The sequence below is a fragment of the Cucurbita moschata genome, unplaced genomic scaffold (assembly GCF_002738365.1).
Source record: "Cucurbita moschata cultivar Rifu unplaced genomic scaffold, Cmos_1.0 Cmo_Scf00052, whole genome shotgun sequence".
In the NCBI taxonomy this organism is placed as follows: Eukaryota; Viridiplantae; Streptophyta; class Magnoliopsida; order Cucurbitales; family Cucurbitaceae; genus Cucurbita; species Cucurbita moschata.
This window is the reverse complement of record NW_019268568.1, coordinates 1,581,422-1,601,246: the sequence shown is the minus strand read 5'-3', so window position 1 is coordinate 1,601,246 and position 19,825 is coordinate 1,581,422. Positions and strand designations below refer to the sequence as shown.

Here is a 19,825-nt window from a genome sequence, read left to right as displayed (position 1 = left end):
AAATTGCCTTTTTAAATGAACCTTTATATGAACTGTGAGTGCCTCCCCTGTTTACTGTACAGGGATTCGAACCTCCCATCTTAAGTGTGGTGTCTTAATCGCTAAGCAATGTTTATGAATAATTTTTTATTTAAACCTAATTTGCTAACTATCCTCTGAACAATTTACATTATTTTTATATTTTTAAATAAAATTTTTATTCACGTCATTTTTATAATTTTAAATATTTCCTAATTTTAATTCAAAAATTGTCATGAATGTACCGGGGTCGATGAATTAACTCAAATTTATAGTTAATTAAAAAAAATATATTTTATTTTGTTGTCTTACACTCAATTATATATTATATATTTTTATAATTATTTTTTTATTATTTCTTTTCATCAAAAATTTAAAAAATAATTTTTAATCATTTGAAAGAGGATTTTTTAAATTAGATTGAGAAAAGAAAATTTTAATTAAATATTTAAAAATAAATAAAATAAATAGATATTTTATGAAACAAAATTTTACAAATAAAAATGAGTAATTGAACCAACTCAACAATGGTTAAGTTGGGTTGAGGGTTGAAAAATATTCACAACTCATACAATTAAATTAAGTCTAAAAAATTGTACGAATATTTAGAAGTACATCTACAATATTTTTTATTTACTTTATTTAAAAAAACGACATAAACCCAAAAATGACTTATTATTTATTAACATATTTATTAACTTACCAAATTTATTTAGCCAGATCACGTGCAACATGTTCTACACAGCAATATATTCCCCATTTCAATATTCCCAATGTTTAAATTATTTAATTTCTTTAAAAAAAATTAAATTTAAATTTAAATAATTCAACTAAAAAAAGACCAATTTAATTTTATAAGATAATAACTATTTGGTTTTCTAATAATTACATCACTCTTTTAAAAAATAAATAAAATAACGAGTAAATATTTATTATTATAATTATAATGACCATCAATTTATCTATTTACAAATAAAGTGCAAATAACTCTTAGTTTTTCAATTATTTATTCACTAAAAAGTAAATTTTCAAACTGGATTATATTTGGAAATAAATAAATGAATAATTTATTTTCATTAAAAAATGTAAATAAATAACTTGAACCAATAATTTGTAATTATCAAAATGGTAAGACGGTGAAACGGAAATGACCCGACCCGACCCGACCATGTTTGGAAGGCTCCAAAATCCGAGTTTATAAAAGAAAATGTAAAATGGAAAATAAATTTACAGTTCTCTCCTTCTCTCTCTCTCTCTCTCTCTCTCCTGAAGTCCGTTCTGTTCTTCTGACCCGTCTGACCCCTCACCCTTTACAGACCCTGCAACCTCTCTCTCTTTTCTTTCTCCTCACTAATTTTTCCTCTGATTACTAATCACAGTAAACAATGCCACAAAATGCCTTCTCCACAGATTAATCGAATCAATTGTTGCCCGCAAGCTCCGATCACCGGTGTACAGCTTTTGTTTTTCTCCTGATTTCATGTTGTTCTGCGTTTGATCTTCTTCTCCCTTCAGCTCGCGTCAAGCTTCTTCACTTCCTGGTAACCCCTTCAAGTTCTTGCTTCGGATCATCTTCACTCTTTTGATGGAACTGGGATTTTTTTTTTGAAAATCCCAATTCGTTTCTTTAGTCTATGCCATTTGATTCTCGCATATTTTCCCCTAATTTTGAACTGCAGAATGTTGTGGGTGTTGTTTTGTTTGTGCCAATGGAAATTGTTTTCATCTGTGCTTTTCGAGGAAATTTACTCGGTGTGACAGGTGGGGGCCTTTATAAGGACTCTATTTCGATATAGGTTTGCTTTGTTCAGGTGGGTGTTTTTTTTCCCCCTCATTTATTGTTGATTTTGTCAAAATGGACCTCCATGGGTGAAGGTTTTTGTCTAAGGGATTTTCCCCCTTTGAAAGAGATAAGAATATCCTGAAAGATTGTCGATGTAGTTAAGGAACTCAACCCCGCGTGTTCTTTCTTTGCTCTAGCAGAGTTTTGGTTTTGGTTGCTAATAATCTCATTTCTTTATCACTTTTCTGTTTTGGTGATGGCTAAGGTAACTCATTCTACGTTATGAATGCTACATTGAGTTGAAAGGGTGTTTTGTTCTGTACCCAGAATTAGTTTGTCTTCAAGGATGAGCCGACCGACGACACGTAGTAAGAACAAAAGGCATAAACAAGAGGACAATGCTGATAACAGTTCTGATTTATTGAGGTAATAATGATTTTGTTTTCCATTCTTTTGCACAGATTTGTAGCCTGTATTAAGGAGTTCTGAATCAAGTTGAATCATTTACAGGAAAATTCACTCATCTGGGGCAATAACCAATGATGACATCAATCAGCTCTATATGATATGGAAGCCGACTTGTCAAGGATGCCGGGTGAATAATAAGGATAACCCAAATTGTTTCTGTGGGTTGATTCCACCTCCTACTGGTAGCAGGAAGGTTGGCTTATGGCAAAAGATTTCAGAAATTGTGCAAGCATTTGGTTCAGATCCTTCCAAGGATCAACGTACTTCTCCTGACTTTCCTGCTGGTCTTACAAATCTTGGTGCAACATGCTATGCCAATAGCATCCTTCAGTGTCTGTACATGAACAAGTGCTTCAGGGAAGGCATATTTTCGGTTGAGTCAGACGTTCTGAAACAAAATCCGGTTCTAGATCAGCTTGTACGTCTCTTTGCTCTCCTCCATGCCAGTAAATTGGCTTTTGTGGATTCATTCCCTTTCATAAAAACACTGGAGTTAGATAATGGAGTCCAGCAGGATAGTCACGAGTTCCTGACTTTGCTTCTTTCTCTGCTGGAGCATTGCTTAAGTCACTCAAAAGTTTCTAAAGCAAAAACTATCGTTCAAGATCTTTTCCGTGGAAGCGTGTCTCATGTAACTACGTAAGTAGAATTTATTTTACGAGAGTCGAGTTGAATAGCTTTACCAATTAATATTGTGATTGCATTATTATTCCGTAACTCTCGTTCTTCTCTTACTTTTTGATCGATTATACATCCTTTCATATCTTCATATCTTATTTTGTTAAGATGCTGTTAAGTTTAATCGTTCACTGGATCATATTTGTTTCTTCCAGTACTGTATATTTCATTTGATGGTCAGTTTTTTCTGTTGATTTTGTTAGCTATGCATGTAAGAAATCTATGTCGTGTGTTTCTGGCTAGGATAGTCTGGTTGAACCAGTGAGTTTAGTTTGAAAATGGTTGGTGCCTATTTATTTTGAAAGGATACATCACTTTGGGTTCTAGCTGCTGCCGCCTTTCAATTTTCAATTTGTTGGTCACTGATTCTCTGTTCAGCGAGTCTAAAGTCTATTATGCCTCTTATGAAGCTATGACACAAATTTTACTGATTAATTTTATGCATAGAGCATTGATTTATGTCATTTTCTGAAAATTAGGTGGCTTGTACATTTCTCTTTGTATGGCCTTTTCTTCAATATATGGTCTATGTTTCTTATCAAAAGGATAAAAAATAAACAATCCCCCAAAATATTGTTCCCTACGTCTTTGCACAATTTATTCTAGGTTTCCGTTGATTTAAGTTGAAGTTGATAATGATATCCTGACTTCATATTTAGGTGCTCACAGTGCGGAAAAGATTCAGAAGCCTCTTCCAAAATGGAGGACTTCTATGAGTTGGAGTTGAATGTTCTGGGCTTGAAAAGCTTGGATGAAAGTTTAAATGATTATCTTAGTGTGGAAGAGCTTCATGGTGATAATCAATATTTTTGTGAGTCATGTAAATCCAGAGTTAATGCTACACGCAATATCAAGCTACGTACGTTGCCCCCTGTTCTAAATTTTCAGCTTAAGCGATGTATTTTTCTTCCAAAGGTACTGAAAATCATCACATCTCTTTATTGTCTGTCAGTAGCTAATGTCATTTGAGAAGTAATCACCAGTTTATGTGTTTTCATGTTGGTTCATTCTGTCAAGTATAACCATTTATTGAACTTCCTCTTAGTTTTCACAATTGTGAGAAGATCTTTAAAAAAAATTTGGACTGTGATATAAGTTTTGTACGGTCGATTTTCGCTTTTTATTTTTGTTTCCTTTTCCATTCTAACTCCTCCTTTGGGTTTGATTGTTATTGTTGCTTTGTGTCTGCAGACTACAACGAAGAAGAAAATCACATCTGCATTTTCTTTTCCTGGAGTGTTGGATATGCGGGACAGGCTAGCTGAATCTTCTCAGTCTGAATCAATATATGATTTGTCAGCAGTTCTGATTCATAAAGGTACCGCTGTCAACAGTGGCCATTACGTAGCTCACATCAAGGATGAAAATACAGGGCAGTGGTGGGAATTTGATGACGAAAATGTCTCAAAATTAGGTCATCATCCGTTTGCAGAAAAATCATCAAATGCTAATTCTAAATCTGTTAGAACCGAGTTAGCTTCCAAGGAAGAAGTAAATGTTACTGTCGAAGGGAATCCAACGAATGGGGTTCAGAAATCATCAGAGACCGGTATCTGTTGTTCCACTGACATCTTTTCATCTAATGATGCCTATATGTTGATGTATAATTTAAGAGGCACTGGGAAGGCCACAAAAAAAGTTACTAGCTCTAATGCTGATAGTAAAGAAGTAGAAGGCAACATGGTTCCTTTCCAGGATGGCTTGTCTCTTCCATCACATCTGTGTGATGAGATAAGTAGTTTAAATGAATCCTTTGTTATAGCTTGCCAAGAATATGAATCAAAGAAGAAAGTTGAACTGGGCTTTATCAATGATCGAAGACAGGAGGTCCGATCAATTCTTTCTGAAGCCCCCGTTCACTCACTTGAGGAACCCTTTTGTTGGATTTCCATAGACTGGCTTCGCCAGTGGGCTGATAAGGTCTCCCCACCGTAAGTACATAAATAATATTTGTTCTTTTTCTTTTGAAGTTGTTCTAAGGTTTGTCCTTGTTGCTTGCTCGATGGCCATAAATGAAGCTCTTGTCGCTTGTTGGTGACACTGTACTTTTTTATGGTTTGCAGCATCCTTGATAATTCGCCTATACAGTGTTCGCATGGAAAAGTTCCGATATCAAAGGTTACCTGCATAAAGAGACTGTCCATCAAGGCTTGGGACAAGCTATTCTCCAAGGTATGTGCTTTAATTGTTCTATCAAGAATTCTACACATTGGTATATCTCTCCTTGGTCTTAGGGTTTCATCCTTGTGTGATCCTTAGTACATAAATTGTTCTCGATGTTCTTTTAGCACTGAATTCGTCTTTTTCGTATGGCTGACTTCTCTTTCTGCAATCTTGTAAAATTTAGTATGGTGGGGGCCCCAAACTGACGAATGAAGATATCTGTATGGATTGCCTTATTGCTGGTGCTCAAAATGTAGTTTGCGCTGACGGCTACAGGGACCGAAGAATATCAATGAAAGAAATTGCGTTGAGTGCACTTTCGGGCAGTTATCCAAATGGAACATATATCGTTTCTAGGACATGGTATTGTTTCAAAATTCTTGGATTTTCTTGTCATGCTGCTTAGCTGATGCTTCATTAGAAAATGAACTTGCTTCTTGCTTGAGTGTTAAACACCTGTGGCCTTGTTAAATGTTGATTTATTCTTATCTGTAATTCTGCTGTTCTCACAACCATAGTTGTTTCTCCTTTCTTCTATGGTTTCTTTGAAGCCATAAAATCCAATAGGACATAGAAATGGATTAGATTATTCCAGATTGTCTAGGCTTCAGCTTTGAAGGGTTAATGATTAAAACTTATATGCAGCAAGTCAATGATATTACTGAGAAGAACTGTGTCAATTGAAAGAACAAAAAAATTATGCTATAATTAGAAGCCATTAAGGAAAAGATGGTCTTGAGTTTCTTTGGTTCTTTTGCTCAGCATATTAGTTTGGAGAGAGATATCTTTTCGTATACTTACGTTAGACTATCACGAGTATTAGTGATAAATTAAAGAAACTTCCATATGAAATCCTGACCTTCCTTGGATGGGAATTTTCCCAAATCCCCGTTGCAATCAAGACTTTGGATTAGCTGTGAGTCTTGAGCAAGAAGCCATCTATCCTGAAAGTGATGAAGACGGAATCGTTCATGATCTACATTAGAGAAATCTACTTCACAACTTCTCGATCTTCGAGTTTCTATTTAAATCTGAATCCCCAGAAAGAAGAATCAGCATTCCAGATGTGACTGACTTTTAGGTTCTTGGTTTTCATCAAAACCGAAATTCTAAGGTAAAGTGGTAGAGAAAGAGGCATCCCCAATTGAAAGTCCTCCCCAAAGTATATACCAATTTGACTATTTTATCAAGGAGGCTCTTCATTTTGAAGATATCTATGCTCCATCCAAGGGCCTTTAGAGAAACCAAAGGATGGAGATGTAGACATCAATCACCTTAATTTAAACCACAGTGCTTTTGTCTATTACTGTTGTCTCAAACTTCTATATAGTTCCCTTGTTCTCTGAGTTATACTGTGCAGCCCATGTATCACTCATGCTTCTCTATAATGCTTGTAGGTTGCAACAGTGGGTTAAAAGGAAAATTCTTGATGCTCCTTCTGAAGCTGATGCGGATCCGACAGCCTCAATCAGGTGTCCTCATGGACAACTTTTGCCCGAGCAAGCTACTGGAGCTAAGCGAGTCCTGGTTCCAGAAGATCTCTGGTGTTTCTTACATGAAGATGCTATTACTCTAAAACCTGATGATCCTATGGGGGTTCCAACTTTTCCCTCAGATGCACGACAGTGTTCTCTGTGCAGTGAGGAGTTATCTGAAGTGGCAGTCATGGAAGATTCAATAAGGTCATTTCGTTACGTTCGAGTGAACTTATATTTGATTTACTTGAAGAATTGCCTAACCTTTTTTATCTTTCAGAGGAGTGAAGCTTAAACAGCGACAAAATCATGAAAGGTTAGCCGTTGGAAAATTCATTCCGCTTTCTCTGCACTGCAAGTATTATTTGGTGCCTACCTCATGGCTTTCAAAGTGGAGAAACTACATCAATGCAAGTGGAAAGAGTGCTTCATTTGTAGAGAAGCCTGAAGATTTGGATGGCGTGATCAATTTTCTGAGGTGTGAAAAGGTAATATGACTTGCTGACTTCTTGAGATTTTTCGATTATTAATTGTCCATTGAACTCATTTTAGGCAGCATTCATAATGCATGGTGTCATTTGATTATTTAAATTTTTATACCTTAGCTCCGTGAAAGGAAATTTGATATGAAACTCTTAGGATTTGATCTAAGAATCCCAAAAACGATAAGAAATCTACCCAAGGGAAAGTTTTGGAACGAATTACCTTGATGATCAAGATCAAAAGTAAAGAAAACTCGTTCTAAACTGATAATTCAAATCAAGATCTTGAATGATTCTAGCATGCAAATCTAAACACAAGAAATGTAAAGGAACAAGCTCATGACTTAAGAAGCATAATATGCAAACTTCATTTTTAATATTCAAAATCTTCCTACGAAAGCAACAACGTGAATGACTATTTATAGCCTTAATACCATAATGACCATTAACTAATTATACTTAAAACTTTAAAATTAAACAATACAATAAATCCTCCCTAATTCCGAACATGTATGGTATAATCTTGTGATCTACCATGAAGTCTTTGTGGTATGATTGAGACACCTTATTTCATATCAAAATTCCTCGGGCTCAATTTGACCGTGATTGTGAAGCATGGTTCTAAATGTTTTTCTATTGATCTTAAAATCATTTTATTTTTGTTTCAGATTTATTACTCTCTTAGTTTGAGCTCTTATGAGTTTTTTTCTTCTAATTTTGGAATAATTGCTGCAATTTGACTTATGTATGTGTATTTGGATGCAGCATTCGCGCCTCCTTAAAAGGCCTCCCGACCTGATCTGCAAACGTGGTACGGTGCAGCAGAAGTCCACTGTAAGTATACTTTACAACTTTATTCGAATCCAATATTTTCTCCTTCGCTTGCAACATTATGTTATTTTATATATATATTATTTATTATTTTTCGGGAAGAAATGATGAGTTCATAGATAAATAAAAGGTTAAATTAATAAAAATACTCTTCAACTTTGTACTTTATCTAAAAATATTCCTAAACTTTAAAAAATTCAACAATATCCTTAAACTTTCAACAAAGTTTCAAAAATACTCTTATCGTTAATTTTAAATGGAAACCGATAATATTTTGTTTCAAAAATACCCTTGAACTTTCAAGTTTTCATTAATACGCTTGAAAAGTTTTAAATTCAAAAATACACATAAATTTTTTTGAAGTGTTCAAAAATATATTTACTGTTAGTATATGAATGGAATTGTTAGTACTACGTTTCAAAAATACCCATGAACTTTCAAAAGTAGCATTTAATACCCTTAAAATTTCAGAAAAAAGTTTAGAAAGTTATTGCCGTTAGTATTTAGATAGAAACCGTGTATCTACACTTCACAGATCATCTCCATCTTTGATATAATCTCTCTCCTCTACTTTTAACCCATGAGTCAACAATTTCTCATTTCTCATATTCTTTTCCTTGATCATTGAATACACTCTTGATTCTCTGATTTCATTCCTCAATCTCTAGAACTTCTCCCATTAGGAAAAGATCATTGAATACACTCTTGATTCTCTGATTTCATTCCTCAATCTCTAGAGCTTCTCCCATTACTTTTTCTTTTCTCTTCTTAAATATCAAAACTTTAAATAGAAAAGATGGGTTCTCTCATACATGAGCATTTAAACATAAACATAAGAAACTTTAACATCCAATTTCATTAAGATTAGCTTGAGTTGGGAAATAATTAACTTGAAAACAAATTGTCTATTTGGATGTTGAAGTTTTTTATATTCATGCTTGGAAATACTCATAAAGGACAGAATTCCTCATTTTTTATTAAAAGTTTTGATAGGCAAGAAGAGAGAGAGAGAGAGAGAAAAAAGAAAGAAGAGAAATGTGGGAAATTTTAGAGATTGAGGAACAAACAAAAGGGATTAAGTGGGTCTTCAAGAACCGAGAGACAAAAGATAAGGAATGAGGAATTGTTGAGTCATAGGATGAAGTAGACGAGAGAGAAAATCGAAGAGGAAGATAATCTATGAGATGTAGATAAACAGTTTTTGTCCACCTACTAACGATAGTAAGTTTTTAATACTTTCTTTTTAATAAAGGATATTAATGTTACTTTTGAGAGTTCACGGGTATATTTGAAACGTGGTACTAACGGTAATGGTATTTTTTAACTTTAAAAAAAGTTAAAGGGTGCTTTTGATATTTTTTAAAAAAAAGTTCACGGTATTAATCAAACTTTGGAAAGTTCAAGGATATTTTTTTAAACACTTGAAAATTCAAGGGTATTTTTTAAACAAAGTATTAACGGTTTCCATCCAAAATTATTGGTAAGAGTATTTTTTAGTTTTTTTTTTCTTTTTTGAAGTTTAAGGTATTATTGAAACTTTGAAAGTTCTAGAGTAATTATATTAATTTTTCCATAAATGCAATATACAAGAGGTCATATACAAATGAAATCTACAAACAAGAGATAATATCCCAAAAGCCCATGGGAGGGTTACAAAAAACTTTTCAACTTAGCCAAAAGAGTCCATTGAGTTGTTGAAAATATGAGTATTCCTTTCCAACCAAAGTTCCATATTAAGGCTCTAATGATGTTGCACCATAGGGTTCCTTTTTTTTTATTTTTTTTATTTTTATATATATATTTTTAGTTTGAATATTATCTTAAAACATTCTTTGATTACATAGACAATCACATGACTCTGAACTCGGTTGTTATTAACCTTCATTGAACTTATAAGAGAATTTCTTTTAATGATATTTGGAACGAGAACTTGTCAAAGGGTCAAAATTGCAACACTATTTAAAGCTCAAGGTTAAAATTAAGAGGTAAAATTTGATGAAATTGAAAGTTATTGGTTAAAATTGATAGAACTTGACAAGCTTAGAGGTGAAAATTGATTTTCTCATTTGTTGTAGTCATTTACTGTGACTTCTCTTACACAATTTCTGAAATTTACTCTCCTTCATGGAGAATAATGTGATTATAAATCTTATGAAGTAAAAAAAATGTTTCCCTTCAAATTTCATATCTTTTTACGTCTTTCTTTTTTGTTCCCTCAATTTTAGGCAGATGTTTTAACAATCATTTCAGAGAACGACTGGAAATTCTTCTGTGAAGAGTGGAAAGGTAGCGAGGCACGCGGCATCTCTGCCGTGATTGAGTCGAGTAGTTGTGTAGGGAATGATATGAATGGATCCTCCAAAGAGAAGTCAATGGCTGAAGAGCATCTCAGTTCCAATGACGAAGTTAGTAATGGGGACTTCAAACAACTAATACTTAAGACTGATCCTGAGGTAACCTTGAACCCTAAATCTATTTCCATTTGTTAGGGTTTGTTCTATTTTTTTATATAGTTTCTATAGCTTTTGAGAGAAAACACACGTAGAAGAAATTATAAACCAAACAAACTACAAAAATTCAAACAGGCTTCTTAAAACATTCCAAAAAGTTCTTCAATTGCTACAACCAAATATCTAGATATGTCCATGGAACCGGGTGGGGATGGCGAAGCCTTCCCCATCCCCATCCCCATCCTTGCCACCTATTTTATTCTCCATCCCCGCAAAATTCCTCATTTATTTTGGTGGGGATTGGGTTCCCCGTGGATTTCTTTTTTCCGTTTATTATTCTTTAAAAGAAATAGTCATCTTAACGAAACTTTGTTAAAACAACCATGATGGCAATAAATGCGAAAAACGCAAACATCCCATATGACAAGTAAATTAGTCTAAGTAGCACCAAAAAAAACGAATCCAAATGTCAAAAACATTTGTTATTATAAAACTCAAACAAATGGAAGCAAAACATAAAACCTATTGGAACTTGGAGGACATAGGACCATTGGAACTTGGAAGTGGAATTTAGAAAGTATTTCTTTGAAAATATTTTTATATTTAGCGTGGTGTGGATGGGGATGGGGAATATAATCCTTGTCTCTGTCCCCATTTATCTAACAGGGAGAAATATCTCCCCACTCCCTCTCTCATTCCCCATCCCTTTCGGAATGGGTTCCCACGAGTTAAATACTTCTCTTCAAATATCTTATAGAAGTTTCTTAGGGCCTGTTTGGTAGGTAATCTGGGTTCTCTTGTATGTTTTCAAATTCATTGGGTTCAGCGAATATATAATTAAATCTCGAAGTAACCATAAAATGATCTATCTCCCTTTCTTTGTCTTGAAGAAGTCGTCTGTTTCTCTCAATATAAATCATCTATTAATTATATATTGATGAGTTTTAAAGAAAGAAAACTGTTTTGGATTAGATATGAACAGGGCTTGAATTTCTCAACTACCTTGCGATACTTAAGTTGTTGCCTTGATACTTGAAATCTTGCTTGCTTAATTGGTCCTAATAAAGTGGTCTGTCAATCGAGCAGATATGTGAAGAATGTATAGGAGAACAAGAAAGCTGCGAGCTAATGCAGAAACTAAATTATATTGGTGAAGATATTTGTGTATATTTCTCCCGTGGGAAGGAAGCGCCAAAATCAATTTTGGAAGCTCCCGAATCCACCTTTGATCCAGATCGCCGAATCTCAAAGCGTGCAAGAAAGACAAATTCCGGGAATTTTGTTAATCTGAAAGTATCTGGTTCAACTTCAGTATACCAGCTAAAAATGATGATATGGGAATGTTTTGGGGTAAGCTTTGCAGAACAGATGCATATGATGCTTGAATTTGTTTTCTGAAACTATCTTTCATGCTCGATGCTTGAATCGTGTGCCCAAATATTTATTTATTTTATGTTAATTCATGTGTTTATACAAATGATAAGCCTACAGACCCAGAGATAGCCTGTTTTTCTGAATCTTAAAGGCATTATGTGGGGGAAAACTTAGTTTCTTTTTTCTTTGAACTTGCATTTTGGTGAACCATGCTTTGGACTATTTTCTAAAGCAGTCTGTTATGTTTATGCTGTGACTGTTTGTGTTTCAAAAAAATGATAAGACGGTACGTACGAACTCAAAAATAGGAAATTAATTATGACGTTTTATGGTTCAAGCTCACGTGGAAAACTGGTTTCTGCAGGTTGTGAAGGAAAACCAGATACTTCGCAAGGGTAATAGGATTATCGATGGAGAAACGGATACTTTGGCAGACAAGAATATATTTCCTGGGGATAAACTATGGGTAACGGATTCGGAGATTCATGAGCATCGAGATATTGCTGGTAATTTCAATTTTTTTGCTCAAATTGTTGCATAAATTCAAGTCTAAATCATGCAAGTTTTTCTTCTTTTGATGTTGGTTTGGAGTGATTTTTTTCAGTATCTTCTGTATAATGGAAACAAGGGAAAGTAATAAACTGAAAATGCTAACAAGCAGTTCTAGAAAGGAAAGGGTGTAATGGTTATAATTCGAGATTTGGGCTCTGTTCAGTCATGAAGTGTTCAACATTTAGGTGATTTTAGATACACTAACTCTATATGTCTGCCTGCTCACCGAGTTCTTGGATAAGCTCTATTCACTGAGAATCCATCAATAATATAACATGCCTCTTGTGTTCTAGCCTCAACTGTAACGGCCTAAGCTCATCGCTAACAAATATTATCCACTTTGGCTCGTTACATATCGCCGTCAGCCTCACAATTTTAAAAATGTGTATGCTAGGGAGAGGTTTGCACCCCCTTATAAAGAATGTTTCGTTCCTCTCTCCAACCGAGGTGGGATCTCACAATCCACCCCCCTTCGGAGCCAGCGTCCTCGCTGGCACTCGTTCCCCTCTCCAACCGATGTGGGATCTTACAACCCATTCCCCTTCGGGGCCTAGCATCCTTGCTAGCACATCGACCGATGTCTGGCTCTGATACCATTTGTAATAGCTTAAGCTCACTGCTAGAAGATATTGTCCACTTTAGCCCATTATGTATTGTCATCTGCTAGAGAGAGGTTTCCACACCCTTATAAAGAATGCATCGTCCCCCTCTTCAATCGATGTGAGACATCATCACAATTATGTAACTGGTAGCTTCTGCATCTATAGAACTTTTTTGGGGCTTTGATGGCTTACTGTAGACAGTGAGTGACTATTATTTTTGCGGAGTCTGTTACTGCAGTAAACCACGATCTTCTAACAAAGTAATGCATTATTGTACTGCCATCTATGCCTGGAATCATCGACAATGCATTTTACAACTCTCTCTTAGCATTCTCATAGGTTTTCAGTAAGTTTGGAGCTATTTTGTTTCATATCTTAATGTCCTTGACTTGTATGCTTGGTGATGGACAGATGAGCTTTCTGATCCCAAAATGAACATGCAACATACCGAGGAAGGGTTTCGTGGAACGCTTTTGGCTGCAAACGTTTCATCTGAAGTTGTTTAAGAAGCACTGAACCTTGAGGGCGCCTGCTGCCTGTATTTACAAAATTTTGTAGATGTTCATAATCAAGGAAAAACTATTGGATTATCCTCAGCATTTTGATGTAAGTTTCACCTTTTTTGTTTCGTTTCACGTCTTGTTCGGTGTTTATTGTGCTAGACTAGTCGTCAATCTTGTTTTCAGCTACACAAATGGAACCCACAGTTTAATATAGTTTGTTTTGGCCAACCTTGTTTGGAAGCCTTTTTTGTATTAGGCTGTTCATGATCTTTTTAGTTTCTGAATATATGATTTCTCATCTAAAGAAAGAATATCTAGACACTCAAGGATTGGTTAATGGCCCTTGGTTTTAGCTTGGCTTGTATCGTGATGTATTAACGGTTTATGCTTAAACGAAATGAACACAATGAACGCTGGGGACATGTTTATTTGATCTTGAACTTTATAAATGTTAAATCAATCTCTGAACTTTCAATTTTCATGTCTAATATGTTCGTGATGTTTAAGAAATGTTGAATAGGTTAAGACTTAGAGACCTATTTGACACAAAATTGAAAGTTTAAGACGTAATAGACCCAAATATCAAAGTTTGAGGACCAAATAAGCACACGGGTTAAGGTTTAGGGACCAAACTTGTAATTAACCTTATTTGAACTCCATTGTTATCTGCTGCAAAAGTGAAAAAGAAAAATAAGAACAGTTGCCATTTTACATTCATATTCTTAATATTTCAAATCTTTGAATCACTTTGAAGGGTTTCCATCTTATTTAGGATCTTATAATCTTCTTGCATTGCTTTTTAGTCGTATCTTGTCAAGGCTATGCTGTTTATCCTTTCATTTTTGTTCGAGAAATCGTACTTAGTGTATTGGTTGGACCGAACTGCTCGAATTTCCAGTCCATTCTTATTGAAACTATGCATGAAAGTCCCTCAAAACATCCATTATGGAGCCAAGTTAGTTGTGTTGTTCATACTGCTTATGTATTTACCTTCTTAAGGTCTCTGCTATCATTTTCAGAACACTTTTGTCAGGGAAGGAAGCTATGAAATGGACTGTGGGATACACTGCTTTCGGATTCACTGGACGACGCTACCAACGATCGAACGGAAAATTACGCTACAGGTTTTGGTTGAGCCCCAACCACAGAACTAGTCTTTAGTTTTACCTTCACGTACATTGGGTGGCTGTATATCATGTTCACAATATCAAGAACATTTGAATTTGCTGATTTCTCCTTTACATGATGTATAGAATGTTTACGGTAATGATGCACATTACAGTGTCCAAGTCTCTCTTTCTTCTGCTAGATTTCAGGAGGACCATTGCTTTGTAGTTGTTCTCGTCCCACCGAGTGGACCTCCCGACATGGACGAAGATTTTCTATAAGGTGTGCTTCAACTTCGAGAGATTGAAATTATGTTATGAATGCGATAATGTGATATACTGTTTTAATGATTCAAGACATGTTTGAAGAACATGAACTCGAGTTAGATTGTGTCTGAATTTCAGGGTAGGTTCGTACTTTGTGGAAAAGAAAAACATGAACTCGAGTTGGGTTTTAAAGCATTATTTCAAAGTTCTTCCAAAAAGGGTCACAAATGTTAATGTCAAGAAGTTCATGTTGAATTTGGTTAGTGATTATCTACGGGTGATTTTCCATTTATTTTCGTGGAGATTGGGTATCTCATGTATATATATATATATATATATCAAGTGAGACGGGGATTTGGGCTAGGACGGAGACAAAGAATATAATCTATCTCCGATCACGTTTAGCTAATAGAGAAAAATCTATTTCCATTCTATTTCTATTTTTGGTTTAAATAGAAATTTAGAAATTTTTCATCCCTCGATAGAGTTAAATGAACAAGTCTCATAATTACATTCAAATAATAGATTACCAAATAGATTTTATTATCTTTTTGGTGGTTTCAGTTTAAGCCCAGTTTATATAATATTTTGACGTTTTAAAACCTAGGTAATTACCATATTGGTTTTATTATCTTTTTAGAAATGAAAATTTCATTATAATAAATGAATAAAGGGGAGAGAAATGCACCCTCTAATTATTTTTCGTTGCTTCTAAGTTTCTATTAATTAATTAATTGATATAAATATTATAAATTAATTTAAGTGCATTTAAGTCTCTATTAATTAATCAATTGATTAAATATTTTTAACTTAGTTTTAATTTATTTTAAGTTTCTATTTATTAATTAATTGATATAAATACTTTTAGTTAATTTTAATCTTTTTTCCAAAAGCAAAAATTATAGAACAAAAAAAAAATTAAATAATACCAAATGCATATGAGCTTTAGAGTAATTCTAGTGGAACATATATATATATATTATTTTTATTTAATTTCCTAAGTATTTATTATTTATTCTTCTAACAATTTTTTTAATATATATTGATATTGAGTAATAAATTTTAATTTAATATTTAAAAATAAATAAACTCTTAACATTTTATTTTTATTAAAAATAAGTCGAACTATGCTCATGCTAACCATTATACATTAATCATTTAGTTCAACAACAAAAAAATTCAAACTTCTGACTTTTTGATTAGTTATATATGTTTTAATAAGTTGAATTATAGTTACCGATCATAAAGCGATTGATTCATTCTTGGGTTGTGCTTGAAATTTAGAACGAGAATACTATATAATGTTATCATATATAAAAATAAAATTAAAAATTAAAATTAAAATGGATAGAAAAGGAAGGTCTATTACGTAGTAATTTCCACTTTTTTTATTTAAAAAATATTATTTAAATTATTTTCCGGGCGACCGTACGATCGAAAAATAAGGGATTCAGCTTACAAACAGCCACCACGTGTTCCCCATAATTCATCGCATCATCTGGATATGGACTCCCTCAATTTGCTTTTCTCAGTGCCATTTCCATAATTCTCATTCAGACAGTTCTTTGCAATCCGCCGCACACTTCAGAATTCCGGTCGCCGTTCTCCGCCGGCCAAGTGAGATTCCGAGCATAATTGATATTCTGAGCACGAAATTCCGCTCCAAGGTGAAGAAAAATGGTTTCTGTCTTGTATCTGGTACCTGATTCTTACTTTTGTTCTTTTGGCTTCCATATTTGTTCACTGTATTTCATTTTGCGAAAATGTGTTTGTAGAGAGGATGGTGGTTTTGGGTACCAAATGGTTGGGGCAAGGAAAAGGCTCGTTTCCATTGCTTGCTACTCACAAGTTTAGTTCCCCGAGGTATATATTAGTTTATGCTTAATCATACTTTAATCCGAACACTCTCTAAATGCTAAACGCTCTTAAGAGGATGTTTGATAGATATATATAATCGATCAAAAGGTAAAAGGGCTAGGTATCTAATACGATCGTACTCACGATCTAGTTTAATCTCTTTTAACTCTTACTTGAACTTCGTATAAATTCTATATTATCATTCACTTGGAAAATTTTCTTTTCTGAGTCGAACAAGTGAAGAAGGGATTCAAACCTATGATCACTTGGTTGATACACTTGTACTAACCCCTGTTAGATCTCATATTGGTTGGAGAGGGTTGGAGAGGGGAACGAAACGTTTCTTATAAATGTGTGAAAACCTCTCTGCAGTAGATGTGTTTTAAAACTGTGAGGCTGACGGCGTTATGTAACGAGCTAAAGCAGAGAATATCTACTAGCGGTGGACTTGGGCGGTTACAAATGGCATTAGAGCCAGGCACCGAGTGGTGTGCCAGTGAGGATGTTAGACTCCCAAAGGGGTGGATTGTGAGATCTTGCATTGGTTGGAGAGGGGAACGAAACATTTCTTATAAAGGTGTGGAAACCTCTCTCTAGTAGATGGATGTTAAAACGGTGAGTGAGGCTGATGGTGATACGTAACGGACCAAAACGGACAATCTCTACTAGTGGTCGGCTTGGGCGGTTACAAACCATTGGAACGAAGATATTGACATCATTTGAATTTATTTCTTATACTTTCTTGATTCCTAATAGAGAGTTTGTTGTTTTTGCATATCTTTTCATTGTTTTGGGTCTTAAAAATGGTTATTTGAACTCAGGAAGAAATTTGAAGGAATTAAGGTATCAAAGGCCACCAATTCTGAGACTAATACGAAGAGGGCAAACTTATCTGTCACAAGAAAGGAGAAGATCAAACTGCCCAGTTACAGTGGCCGTGGAGGCAGGACATACCATATCAGAGAATTCCTGAATCACCCTTCAGGAATTGAAGCAATGATTAACAAAAATGCCTTGAAAAGTTTCCAGTCACTTGATGCTAACACATACAGGTTTGTCTCAGTGGTGGTAGCTTCATCCTATTAGTATTTATGGAATATGATTGTAACGGTCCAAACCCATCATTAACAGATATTGTCTTTTTTGGACTTTTCTTTTCAGACTTTCCCTCAAAGTTTTTAAAACGCGTCTGCTAGGGAAAGGTTTTCACACCTTTACAAGGAATCTTCATTCTCCTCTCCAACCGATGTGGGATCTCACAATCTACCCCTCTTGGTTGGCGGGGAGAACGAAACACTCCTTATAAGGGTGTGCAAACCTCTTTCTAGTAGACGCATTTTAAAACCTTGAAGGGAGGCCCAGAAGGAAAAGCCCAAAGAGGACAATATCTGCTAGCGGTGGGCTTGGGTTGTTACAAACGGTATTAGAGCTAGGTTTTGAGTGGTGTGCAAGCGAGGACAAGGGGTATGGACAGTGAAATCTTACATCGGTTGGAGAGGAGAACGAAGCATTCCTTATAAGGGTGTAGAAATCTCTCCCTAGTTGACACGTTTTAAAACCTTGAGAGAAAGCCCAAAGAAGACAATATCTGCTAGCGGTGGGCTTAGGCTGTTACAAATGGTATTAGAGCCAGGTTTCGAGTGGTGTGCGAGCGAGGGCGCTGGCTTCCAAGATAGCCCAAACGGATTTATAGCCTGCATTCTTTTCCCTAGGCATTGGAAGTAGTATGATTATTATGTCCTCTTGGAGGTAAATGATTAGTGTTTTTCTTTTGCAGATGCACTTTGCATAAATTGCAACTCTTGAACTTTGAAGCTGCCCCTACACTGGATTTACGAGTGATCCCAACAGAAGAAGATTTTACAGTTGAGATGCTTTCTTGCAAGGTGGGTATTCTGGTCTCTGAATGTTCAGAATTGGTGGAACTTGCAAAATTGGTGAAACTTGAAATTTTAAATGCAGTTTGAAGGTTCAGAATTGGTGGAACGCCAAAACGAACACTTTTCGGGTAAACTGATCTTCCCCTGATATGTTACTACGAAGATTATTAATTAACTATGAGAATTATTGATTTGTCAATTTTTGTATAATTCGACTGGTTAAAACATATGCTCTCGATCAAGAACTTTGAGATTCGAATTTAAGTACTTAAGAAACTGTAGTTGATCGTTGTTTTAAAATGTGCAGCTTTGATGATTAATCACTTGACATGGGACTCGGTTGGTTCAAATTCTTATCTGGAAGTTGATGTGAAGCTGAATCTATCTCTGGAGGTTATAATATTTATCATCAATATCATACTCAACTGCTTAGCATCTACAGGCTGAATAATTCATGCTTTTTATGCAGATTTATACACTTCCCTTCACCCTGATGCCTACAGCTGCAGTTGAGAATCCAGGAAATTTGTAAGTTCTTTGGACACCAGATGATAACGATCCAATCTTTAATTTTTGTTTTTCTGAATTTGACTAAAAATTCAAATGTCTCGATCTTATGAGCTATAACTAGAAACGGTTGTCAAATTATTCTGATGAGCTCTCACCACCTTTGCAATTAGTTTCCAAGTTCGGTTTTGGTCGAGTACCACCCGAAATTAACTGGATAGACACTCGATACGACCTTAGAAAACGAAACTGAATTTCTTTTCGCTGTGGCTAATTCATGTTCTTTCTTGTTTGTGCACCAATTGTTACAATTGTGCTGACACAGGATGTTACAAGCTCTGTTGGACAACCTTGTACCTCTGCTGCTGCGGCAATTAGTGCAAGATTATGAAAAATGGATCAGTCAGCAGCAGATAGATCATTCCCATGTCTCCATCTCTTGATGCCTTCCATTTTCAAGCTACCAGAGAAAAGCTTAGATTAAGTGAAGCTTTCTATAAAAGAACCAATAGTTAATTATGGGGAAGTGTCCTCTACACTGTACAGTACTACATTGTACATTGATGCCTAAGCTTCGGCTCCAACTCCCATGCCTACACAAGGGAAGAACAGTAGTGAGAAATTTCAAGACCTTGTTTAGCTAGTGATTCAAAAACAAGGAATTTAATGAAAACTATTGTTTGTATCTGACGTTTTTGTTGTTCTTGTGTTCGTATATATTCAAAAACTTGATTTCAATCTGTTAAGAGGGTCGAGAGGCCGATATCTCCCTAATATCTCGTTACTCCACGCATTGTTGAACTAAAAATAACTCAGATGGGAAGTCGAG

The 19,825-nt window shown here is 34.9% G+C and overlaps 2 protein-coding genes across 7 annotated transcripts; both read left to right on the top strand.

The window, feature by feature from the left end:
- Positions 1-1,250: 1,250 nt before the first annotated feature.
- On the top strand, positions 1,251-14,841 carry LOC111436134 (ubiquitin carboxyl-terminal hydrolase 26-like). Of its 6 annotated transcripts, none has more exons than XR_002709187.1 (16): positions 1,251-1,559; positions 1,698-1,779; positions 2,129-2,227; positions 2,312-2,908; positions 3,607-3,862; positions 4,139-4,878; positions 5,011-5,119; positions 5,295-5,473; positions 6,508-6,792; positions 6,866-7,073; positions 7,833-7,901; positions 10,124-10,351; positions 11,435-11,698; positions 12,087-12,228; positions 13,288-13,482; positions 14,399-14,841. XR_002709187.1 is itself a non-coding variant. In XM_023073831.1 (14 exons), the coding sequence occupies exons 2-14, from the start codon at positions 2,148-2,150 to the stop codon at positions 13,380-13,382; spliced, it is 3,252 nt and encodes a 1,083-aa protein (XP_022929599.1). In that variant the 5' UTR covers positions 1,251-1,559; positions 2,129-2,147; the 3' UTR covers positions 13,383-13,807. The 6 variants fall into 6 exon arrangements, 1 of the variants encoding a protein (XP_022929599.1); XR_002709185.1 differs by having other exon boundaries at positions 1,698-1,829; XR_002709188.1 differs by lacking the exon at positions 1,698-1,779 and having other exon boundaries at positions 14,413-14,841.
- Positions 14,842-16,246: 1,405 nt separating this feature from the next.
- LOC111436145 lies at positions 16,247-19,736 on the top strand. Its single transcript, XM_023073841.1, has 8 exons — positions 16,247-16,450; positions 16,528-16,615; positions 17,431-17,661; positions 18,387-18,495; positions 18,572-18,617; positions 18,797-18,882; positions 18,959-19,017; positions 19,322-19,736. Exons 2-8 carry the CDS (start codon positions 16,533-16,535, stop codon positions 19,437-19,439), a joined length of 732 nt encoding a protein of 243 aa, XP_022929609.1. The 5' UTR covers positions 16,247-16,450; positions 16,528-16,532; the 3' UTR covers positions 19,440-19,736.
- Positions 19,737-19,825: the final 89 nt, after the last annotated feature.

What these genes read in the sequence shown, in the direction of transcription:
- LOC111436134 (XM_023073831.1), top strand. Translation starts at nt 2,148, where the DNA reads ATGAGCCGACCGACGACACGTAGTAAGAACAAAAGGCATAAACAAGAG. An exon ending in AACAGTTCTGATTTATTGAG is followed by an intron (nt 2,228 to 2,311) that starts GTAATAATGATT and finishes AATCATTTACAG; the next exon opens with GAAAATTCACTCATCTGGGG. An exon ending in TACTTAAGACTGATCCTGAG is followed by an intron (nt 10,352 to 11,434) that starts GTAACCTTGAAC and finishes TCAATCGAGCAG; the next exon opens with ATATGTGAAGAATGTATAGG.
- LOC111436145 (XM_023073841.1), top strand. Translation starts at nt 16,533, where the DNA reads ATGGTGGTTTTGGGTACCAAATGGTTGGGGCAAGGAAAAGGCTCGTTT. An exon ending in CTTGATGCTAACACATACAG is followed by an intron (nt 17,662 to 18,386) that starts GTTTGTCTCAGT and finishes TTTCTTTTGCAG; the next exon opens with ATGCACTTTGCATAAATTGC. An exon ending in GTTGAGAATCCAGGAAATTT is followed by an intron (nt 19,018 to 19,321) that starts GTAAGTTCTTTG and finishes GTGCTGACACAG; the next exon opens with GATGTTACAAGCTCTGTTGG.